This window comes from Phalaenopsis equestris, unplaced genomic scaffold (genome assembly GCF_001263595.1).
Source record: "Phalaenopsis equestris unplaced genomic scaffold, ASM126359v1 Scaffold001303, whole genome shotgun sequence".
Lineage (NCBI taxonomy): Eukaryota > Viridiplantae > Streptophyta > Magnoliopsida > Asparagales > Orchidaceae > Phalaenopsis > Phalaenopsis equestris.
The window spans coordinates 572,557-583,441 of record NW_018165742.1 but is presented as its reverse complement, the minus strand read 5'-3'; the positions used below and the strand labels follow the sequence as shown (position 1 = coordinate 583,441).

Below are 10,885 nucleotides of genomic sequence, written 5' to 3'. Positions count from 1 at the left end.
AAATATAGAATTCCTTCCTCCCACATCCAAAACCCCAAAAATAGAATTAAAAAAGAGCACAACAAAGGAGCCACAACCAATGCTACATATGCTCAAACAACCAGATATAAGAAATCCTATATAATAGATGCCACAATCTGGAGGAATTGGCTAGCTACATTATTAGCGCAACAGTATTGTAGGAAAATCATAATTTTAGCCCCAAAGATAGATAACACAACAGACAAGCGGCTAAAATCTTATAGAGAATAAGACAACAGAAGCATATACGTTTCTGACTATAGAGCTCGCATAGTCTTGGGCGGTTTAGTGACATAATCGACCTGATTGAGTCACTCTCTATTCTAGTTTGGTTGGAAAAGCTCAGCCGGTTCAGGTTTAAGTGGGGTTTTGGTTCAATTGGTTCAAGCTTGCACGGTTCTTTACTCGGCTTGTTTGCGCCAATTTTTGATTTGATTGAACCAGAGGCTCCTTGTTTCGTTTCAATTAATCAAGCATTTCAAACATTTTTTGTTTCAAACAGCCCATTAGCTATCTATACTGCATGTGTAGATAAGCAGAAGGATGTAATGTATGAAAGCAAGCCTCTTTCCAGCGTTTATATTGACTGATCTGAAATTTTTTTATGCACACTTACACAAAACTTAACCTGTATTTATATTTTTAACCATTATCAACATCCATGCTAAACTCTTCCAAATTTTATTTCTTTAACCCTCAGCTAAACCACACAAATCATATTTATTCCCCTGCCCTGCTCAACATTGCTTTACTATGACAAGAGATTGGTCCTTCGGCGAAGTTCTAAAAGCTGTGTTTCCTCTTCTGGACGGCAACGATCTAACTTCCTGCCTGCTCGTATCCCGTCAATGGCGAGACATAGCCAAGGACGAATATTTCTGGAAATGCCTCTGCTCCAAAAGATGGCCCTCCATCTGCAAGAGACCTCCACCCTCCCTAAGCTACCACAAGCTCTACCAAACCTTCTCCAAACCCACTCCGCAACCCCCTCTTCCCCCACAATTATCATTTGAAGATATCGAATTCTACATCGATCTTTGGTCCGGAGAGCGACTCATCTTCTCAGAAGCCATCTCCGGCTCAAACCTTCGAGGTGGAATCATGAACCGACCCCGCGACATATCGGACATCCTCACGGCTCATCTCGACGACCCCGATTACAAGATGATAATGCAGGTCGAACCGAGCTTCACCATTCCTTTAGGACACGTCACCGTCTCCGTCCTCGCTGCCCGCCGAGACACAAATAAGATGGCATGCATCCTCAACAGAGCTCTGTTCGATTACATCGATAGCAACGCATTCAGGGCGCTGGCATATGACTATCTGAACTTCTCCCCTGCTCATCCTTTTATATCTGGAATAAGAGCTTGGGTTTCTTTGCTATTTCTGGATGTTAATAATGATACTATCATGGATGTGTTTGGAATCGAGATCGACTTCTGTGATGCCGCGAGCTCAGAGGACGAGGTTCTATGGCTTCTCGACATGCTTGACTGGAAGTAAAAAAGAGATTTGGGATTGTCCTTAGTTAATTTGTATATATTTTGAATTCCCCTTGATGTTGTAATGGTGAAGATGGGGGTTTGTGTAAGTTTGGACTTTGTATTTCTTGTGCAGACTTGGGCTGAATGCTTCTTTGGTTCCTTATGTTTGCAAGTTAAATTTTGAAGGTTAGAGTCCTTATTGGATACTTTAAATTTAGGGGCATTTGCATGCATACCACCCAATTCTTATGTATTTACATATCTAACATCAACTCTTTTTTTTTTTACATTTATACCTTATTAAAAAAATACTATTAGAAAGTTAAAAATTTTTATTAATTAAAAATGTCACACATAACCTTCATGTAAAGTGGTTGGCATGACATGCAGCCCATGCATCATCATTCATGTCCTGACATCTAATAAAGATAAACACAAATTGCTCCCTTTACAGCTTTATTCCCCAGCTTCTTCCCATCTGATTTTGACCTCATAACTACCTTCTCATCAACTCCATACATTTTTATTTTATTTTTATTTTTGTATTTAATAGAGCAAGCATCATGTTATATATTATTAATAATAAGTGAAATTAGTGCAATCCAATATAGGCTAATAATTAAATAAAATTCTCCATCATACCTTTCACTCTCAATTCATAAATTTCATAGTTGTCTACATCTAATGTCTTAGACTTTAACTTTTATTTATTTACTCATCTTTAAAATAATGTTAAAAATATATATATTTTTTTATTTTATGAGTTTTCTATACTGACTTTGTACGTCAAAAAGGTTTAGGGGAGGCAGATCCTCTATAAGGAGATCGTGAGACTCACTTGATCAAACGAGCAAAGCCATGCAAGACGACGAATCAGCGATCCAAGCATGAGTCATTTAACTAGAGATTTGATAGGAAAGTGACCGAGCCACCCACAATACTAAAGCCTGCTTGATGCAATGGCGAGTCCCGCAGCGGAGCTGGCCTAAGGGAAGACCCAGTTCCATAAAATATCTCCGACTATCCAATGGAGACACCCCAAATGCTCGTTAGTAGGGATCAAAGCTATTTAACTAAATTGAGTTGATTCCGTCAACCCGAACTTAACTAAACTTAGTTGGTCGAGCCAGAAGACAGTTGAATGATAAGCCATACTCGTAATGCCCCGATACAAACCCCCTCCTAACTCGAGCACAAATCTATTATCACCACTGCACTATCTCCCCTATATATAAAAAAAAAAATTTTTTTTTTTTGAAAAATGATGCACTATTCAAAACATTTCATTAGTGTCTCTCTTTCTCTCTCTATTCGCTTTATTCATTGGATGTGATTCACGTACAATCTTGGATTCAACAGACTTAGCTCATAATTCTAATTTATATTGGAATAAGATAATTTTATTTTATAAAACATATGTAAAACCACATTATTAATATTATATCCATACTAAACAAATTATATGTCTACGTATGCATGACCTCATCCTCTCATAGGTTATATAGATTTTGTAGAACACATAGAATACATATATATATATACATATATATGGCAGCGAAATCTTAGATTTTATTTCACCAATAAGGAAAAAAAAACTTTTTTAATTTTATTTCTGGCTGTCATACTTTTCTCTGAAAAGCTTTGTGGGCCCATTTTTATGCAATCATGATTTTGAAATTTTTATTTATTTGAAATTTGCTCCATTAAAAACATCTGCTTGCTAATATGATATTCAAAAAACTGCGATAACAACTATAATTATTTTTTCGGATAAATTCATACCGCAGCTGAAAAACTACAACGACATCTAATCAGGACCGGTGCGAAACATAAATTTCAGGAGCAACTTTTTCAAAAACACAAATTACCCAAAACTGCAACGTGATGTCACACCACCGCCCCAAATGAAAGTCATTAGATTAACTTAGATTATTATATTTTTTTCATATACTTGATTCATATATATTTATACACACACATGATTATTTTATATGAGGGGTTAATTTGTAAAAAAGAAATTATTTTTTATTTAGATTTGGTGGCTGATTATTTGAAAAAATAGTAGAACCTTAGCTAGGCAGTTGAGATGTCTTTTAGATTAGGGAGGGGTGATGCGCAATCTTCTTCAATGAAAATTCATGATATATTTTTTTTTTGAAAATATAAATACATTTTATAATTTTGCAATTTCAAACATTTTAAATTTGTTTAAGGAATATGAAATATTTCATGCATTATAAATTTTATTATAATAAAAAAAATTGGCTTGATTCATGTCATGATAGCCAAGATTGAAGAAATAAGTTAAAGTCATTTATTATCTTGGGGTTTATGTCTAAATTTTATTTACAAAAATATCTAATGAGTATTATTTTTAAATAATTTAATTGATTACAAGGCTACAAAAATTTTTAATCAATTATAATTATTAATTTTAAATAGAAAAAATATACTAAAATATATTTAAATGAACATTTTAATATAAACTATAGTATTTAAATCTCATACTTACATCTAACATTTTTCGAATGAGTGATTAGGGTTATGAAAATAACTCGTTGTTCGCGAACAGCCTGTATTCGGCTCGCCAAGCAAACTAGTCGAACACAAATAGATTTTTTAAGCTCGATATATAAATGAGCCAAACACGAATAGTAATATATTTTAACAAGCCGAATACGAAAAATATTTGGACTCACTCAAACTTGACTCGTTTACACCCATACATGTGACACTAATAAACTATGTCAAACTTAAAAAGGTAATAAAATTACTTCATAAATTTATAAGATTTTATGATTTGGTCATACCATATGTAATTAATTTTTATTTTTCTTTTTTTAAATATAAATTATATTATTATAATAATAAGGAAATTTTACATATATGGCACTTAATTCTTAATTATAATAATAATATAATTATATAAATAACCCTTTCTTTCTCAATTTGTCCCCACCGATCCTCCGATATCGAGCTGGATCGAGCTGATGGGCCGAAGTCGATGACGGCGAGGGGCTCCGCCTCCACCGACAACAAGCGGCCGCCGTATTCTCGAACGAGCTCACCGCCTTCTCATTAGAGGGGAGGATGCAGCTCCGGATCTCGCCGAGCATGAGAACCATCACGATCTCGAGCAACAATGGGGTCCTCGACTCGATGAAGGTCAAAGTTGGAGCCGGTGCTCGCCCGCCGCCCTATCGAAATCTCTTCTACACCGTTTTAATCCTCGCCTTCCTCCTCCCCTTCGTCTTCATCCTCGCGGCCATCGTAACTCTCGAGGGTGTTGATAACTGCTCCTCCTTCGGTACTCTACCTTCCTCTCCTTTTCTTATTAGATGATGAATTCCCTTGGTCTGAATTGGAATTTTAGGGTTAGTTTTGACTGGAATGAATTTGGTTGTTTTTTTTTTTTTTTTTCCTTGTGGAGGTAATGAATATGCGTCTATGAATATGTTTAGATTGGTTGCAAATGAGTGATTGATTGGTGCTGGTGTTTTAAGTATTGTATTGCCTGTTGGATTTTTATTTGATTGATGAGTTTGTTGTGGATGTGATTGTTTTCTTGTGGTGTTTGGGTGAGTTGTTTTTGCTGTGATTCTGATGTGGATGGTTGGGATTTTGGATTCCATTGTGGCATTTCTAGTTGATTTTTTTTGTTGTAATTAGAAAATGAAGGCGTATCTGTATTGGCGCTGATTTTCTTCATGTGGATTTGAAAGAACTATTTGATTTTGAATTAGCGGATCCGAGTCATCTGGCCGGTGTTCTTGTATATGAGAACGGCTTCTTGCTCAAAATTAACTATATTAAACTCCAAGTATACTCCTGCATAGATAAATGCACTTCTGATTTTGCTTGTGTTGAATTTAAGAATTTCTAAAATTTTTTTAAATTTAAAAAATTGGGCTTGATTCAGCGAAAAAATTTGCACTTTTTCGACTCAAGAGGAGCAGAAATCGAAAGGTTGCCTGGCTGGAACTCAACTAATGACCACCCTCTGCTTGTAGGTACAGTTATTTTAAATGGAAAGTTGGAAATGATATACTTTTCCTATATTTGATATTAATGTAGGACAAATTTTACACTTTAGCATAGATTTCTTAACAACATATTGGAAAAACTTTTACTCTAATATTGATTATAAATTATAGGGAGCCTTTTTAGATCAACCTAGCTTTCTAGAACCATGCCTGACTTTATTTAATAGATTGTGCACCTTCATTGTTATTTCACAAATTTATCTTATATGTTTGTTTTAAAAAAAATATTTCTAACCATCTACTTGTTCTTTAATCTTCTTACACTTCATCTGTTTTTGTTCAACAACCTATAATCATTTGGGGTTATAGCAATTTTCTTTATATTTCTTTTCTTTATTTGCAAAATTACTTAACAAACTTCACTACGATTGTATTAGGCTTTTCTTAAGAGTTTGTTCTTTTCTCCAATTACATTAATTTGGTATTTTATTGTTGTGTTGATGGATAACCCCCAGTAAAATCTTAGGTTGAGATGTTTATGTTTATTTTTTTTAGAAGATTGATTATAGAAAAATACATCATGGTCATTCATATGTTATTTTGGCTTTTTTACTTTCTTAAAGTGATGTTATTTTTTTTATTTCCTGCCTATCTATTTTCTATTTATATGTTGTTTCTCTATTTTAGGGTTAGTTTTTGGTGAGTTTGATTTTAGATTACTGTCAAGGACAGCCATCGACGTCCTCCTTTCCCTTTCTAGGGCTTTATCCGAGGACGGTGGTGTGCTAGCTGTATCTTTCTCTGAGGTAGTGTTTATCCACAACGTTTCCTTCCTTCCTGGCTACTACACTTCCTTCCACTTGCACACCGTCCCTCTTCCTTAAATTTCTTGTGGCCCAACTGCCTGTTGTTGCCGACAGTCACCTCACAGCACCCTTGCTACTGCCTCTTTCACCATGCCCTTACTAATTAGCTGCCCAACTTCCCTTCAGCCCTCTCACCTCTTCCAACTGCCTATTTCTCCTTCTCAGGCGTAGGTCCTTCAACACGTGCTCCTAACCGACAGTTTCCAACAACCTAACTGGTCTCATCTCGTTCCCATAATCCTTCCTATTTCCACTGTGAGGCCAAACCCCTTCCCCATGCTACCTGCTCACCTGATGCCCCTCCTACCCCCCCTCACGTATGACTCTCCCAATCACCCAACATTCAAAACAACACTGTAACACTTTCCCCCCAACCCACCTGCTGTCACAGCCTTTTCCCGCACCATCTGGCTCTATCGCAAGCCCCAACCATCCCCTCCTCGTGTTGTCCAGCTGATGTTTGGCTCTTCTCCTTTGCTCTAAGGTGTTCTTTTATGTTTGTTGTCATTTATTTATTGTTTGAAGAGTTGTCGTTATAACCTTTGAATTTCAACAATGATATTATTATTTCTTTTATGGTTTGAATTTTTTCCAGTATCATTTGGTATTGGAGCTAGTCTAACCCTACTCCTATCCTTGGGTTTCCTAGCATCTTCCATATCACAGTTTTTTTTTTCTACCGCCAAATACCCTTTTCAATACCACATATCTCTATCCCAAATACCCCCTTACTGATTTTCAAAATTAATAACCTTAAACCAATTATTTTTTCCCTCTTTCTCCTCTCAACCTTAAACCCTATCCATGCTACTAAGTAGATACATGCCTGAGCCTACCCGGGAGGAGATATAACAAGAGATCCACCAACTTCAGCAGAGGCTTGCGGACGTCGATTATGGAATTCAATGCGATGTTACCCTCGACCGTGATCGGGAGAGGTGAATGAGAGAACGAGAGAATCTAAAGATGAAGTGAGGACACAACGCTAATTCCTGCTAGCTTACTATAGACAAAGGGTTCGGATTATAGCTTCAGAAGTGGAGAGACCACATCTTATAGGCAGAGTTCAACCTCAGGGTCTGACATCCAAATTACACCTACGAGAATATCCAAGCTGACCCCATTAGAGCAAAACTGAGTCAGAGTGGAGAACATGTAGAGCAATCCGCATCTTTAAATCTATCCGAGCCAAGACGTTTTGCAAGTGTTACAAATTTAGGCATATTGAATCAAACTGCACAACCCGGGGGTGATTTGTTTCACGGAGCTGGGTGTTTTCGAAAAATTGGGTAATGATGCAGTAGACACTGAAGACGGTGATGACACAAAGCAGAAGGACGAGCTTCCAGTTGAAGTGAAAAAAAAAAAAGAGATCCAGAAGAAGATGCAGAGTTCAGAGAGGATTCTCAAATTTCAGCCAAAAGGAAGAGACGTCGTCGATTCTAGTTGACCTTAAGATAGAGATTTCAATTGAGGCAACAATAGCTATTCTATAAGATAGTGATGCTGATCTAATGGGTAGGGCTGTTAAAAAAACTTGTTGTTCGCGAACAACCCGTGTTCGGCTCGTTAAGTAGCTTATGTTCAGTTCGTTCATTAAGTAAACGAGTCGAACATGAATAAATCTTAAAGCTTGAATTATAAACGAGCCGAACACAAAACTCTTTGTTTGCTTGTGTTCGGCTCGTTTTAGCTCGAAATAAAAAAAATTATATAACTATTTATATAACAATATATTACATATATTATTTATATAATAATATATGATATATATTTATGTCTAAGTTTAAATCATAGCACCTCATGTGGCAATGTGGTTAGTACCTTCTTTTGTATATATTTGATCCAGATTCGAATCTCATTCTTTACATTTATTTTTCTCAATTTAAGTTTAAGGAGTCAATTTTGAGTCAAACACGAGCCGAACACGAATATTTAAATTGAGCCGAACACAAACACACTGTTCACGAGCCGATTTTGAACACGAGCTATTTCGAACGAGCCGAACACGAGCCAAGAATGAGTTCGCTCAAGCTCGGCTCATTTACAGCCCTACTAATGGGCATTCCAGCAGAGTATGAGATTATGGTGCTTCGAGCTAGCATTTTGTAGGTATAGAGAGGAGCATCAGCAGAACTGACTTTGGATGTCCAAAAGAACCAAGTGTTTGAGAAGCTGATACTAGACACAGGTCAATTTCAAATAAAAAAAAATTTAGGCATTTCAGATATATATAACCTGCCTTTTGAGTTTCCCTTAGAGAAGGAGGTCCAATTTGTCAAAGATGAAAAGATTTTGAGTGACTTATGGAATACAATCGTGAGTTATGATAAATGCATATTTTAATTCCACCTCCACACCGTCCCTCTTCCCTAAATTATCTGCCTCCCAACTGCTTGCTTTTGTCGCCACCATCCCTTCCCAATTAGCTGCCCCACCTTCCCTTTTAGTCCTCCCACCTCTTCCAAATGCATAGTCTTCTTTCCGAACCGCAGGTCCCTCAGCACCTGCTCCTAACCGACATTTTCCAGCAACCTTCCCGCACTCATCCCGTTATCGTAATCCTTCCTGTTTCCACTGTGCGGCCAAACTCCTTCCCCATGCTATCTGCTGACCTCACGCCCCTCCTACTCCCCCTCACATATGACTGTTCCAATCACCTAACCTTCCAAACAGCATTATAACACTTCCCCCCAATGCCCACCGGCTGTCACAGCCTCCCGCGCCGTTTGGTGCTGCTGCAAGCTCGAACCAGCCCTTTCTCATGCTGTCCAGCCGGTGTTCAGCCCTTCGCCTTTGCTCTAGGGTGTCTGTTTAGGTTTGTTGTCATTTATTTCTTGTTTAAAGTCGTTGTTATAACCTTTGAATTGAGCAATATTATTATTATTTTTTTATGGTTTTGGCTTTCTCCGGTGTCATGGCCCTTCACTTTGTTGCATATATTTCATTTCTTCATCTGTTAATTACGCTCCTTTCTGAAGGACTTGATTAAAAAATGATAATACATGAAAAAGTTCCTACAAATATATTGTAGTGTGATTATATTCGCTCTATTAAATTGGGTAAGGTTTATTTTCATCCTTGATGGGAGGTGTCATTAATTTTAATTTAGGTAAATATATATATGCAGCACACAAATTCTGTGTATTTACATCTCTCACACCTATACCTTCAGATTTGCATACGTAACATTGGTGTTTTAAACCTTTGCATTAAAAGGTGTATTTCAATTTTAAAAAGTGATAATAGTGATATGCTTGATGTAATATTGAAGATTTGAGCGCTATGTGTATAAATATGACAGTTTAGGTGCGAGATATATAACATAAGAAGTGTGTGCTATGTATGTAAATGCCCATTTAATTTAATGATAATATTTCTCACTCTGCATTTAGAGTAGTTATGCTCACAATTGAAATTCTATTGCTGGTTGTGGATATGCAACGCTGAATTACTATGGAGTTCAAATGTGCATGAGGTTGAGAAAATGAGATTATTTTCTCACGGAAGTTTGCAAACATCAGGAAAAATGATAGGAGATACTTCGCTAGAATGTTTTGGATCTCCTAGTGTTTCTAAAGTTGAGATCCCATTGTAACAATCATTATGCTGTTAAATTGATCATAATATGTTCATTCTAGTTGACATGTGCGTCAATTTTAATATTAATTTTCTTTCACTCTCATTTGTAATATTATTTAGCTACATATCTATTGCCGGATGATTGGTCGAGGATTTCCAATGCATTTGCGATTGAGAAAATGTTTTTCATTTTTTCTTAGAATTGTGCAAAGATTGGAACATAAGAAGAGATTTTTAGATGGCTTTAAAGATTGTACAAAGTGATTTACATAAAATAGTTTTTACATGTCACTCAGAAATGTTGAATGGAGAATGATATTTAAAAAAGACTACCTTAATAGTTGGATAAAGCTAATAATGATGATTATTTATTCGAAGATTGGAGCCTAAACCTTTTTTTAGGTAAGAGAAATACCACTCGATTACACACCTAGAAATATAGTGAAGATGCTGATGCTACTTAAATGTTAGCTTGTTTCTGGTGGGTGAGGAGGTACAAACGGTTATAAAAAAAGATGACACACACTTTTAAAAAAGTATAAAAAATTAAATACTACAAATGCTTAGAATGATTATAAGAAAACTAAAATTTTTACCAAGGGATAGTGAGTAAAAAAAAAGTCCATAAATTTTGATGATTTATAGAATTATAGACTTGGTACTAAGAAAAGTGTAAATGAGTCATGTCGAACAACTGAGATAAGAGATAAGAGATCTAGGAATTTTAATTAAATTAGATGCATAAAAATATGATATTCGTTGAGGATGAAAATATTGGCGAAAAATGAAAATCTTACTTTAAAAAATTATTAAATAAGAGATTTAAGGAAGCTTTATTTTAAAAGAGCATAATAAAAGATAAAATATATTATAGATGGATAAAAAAAATAAATAAAGGAGTTGGCTCAGGAAAATTTATATAAAGGAATATATATATATATATATA

General features: G+C 35.8%; 2 protein-coding genes across 2 annotated transcripts in view; both read left to right on the top strand.

The window, feature by feature from the left end:
• Positions 1–368: 368 nt before the first annotated feature.
• On the top strand, positions 369–1,714 carry LOC110033817 (F-box protein At5g39250). The gene has a single exon (XM_020737930.1). It carries the CDS (start codon positions 775–777, stop codon positions 1,525–1,527), a length of 753 nt encoding a protein of 250 aa, XP_020593589.1. The 5' UTR covers positions 369–774; the 3' UTR covers positions 1,528–1,714.
• A 2,758-nt stretch (positions 1,715–4,472) lies between these two features.
• LOC110033831 (probable galacturonosyltransferase 14) overlaps positions 4,473–10,885 on the top strand; it is a 12,736-nt gene continuing 6,323 nt past the window's right edge. Inside the window, exon 1 of the mRNA XM_020737946.1 lies at positions 4,473–4,815. Within this exon, the coding sequence (XP_020593605.1) occupies positions 4,599–4,815 (217 nt within the window). The 5' untranslated portion in view covers positions 4,473–4,598. The remainder of the gene's footprint in view (positions 4,816–10,885) is intronic.

Excerpts from the sequence above, each read along its gene's own strand:
- LOC110033817 (XM_020737930.1), top strand. The coding sequence starts at position 775 with ATGACAAGAGATTGGTCCTTCGGCGAAGTTCTAAAAGCTGTGTTTCCT.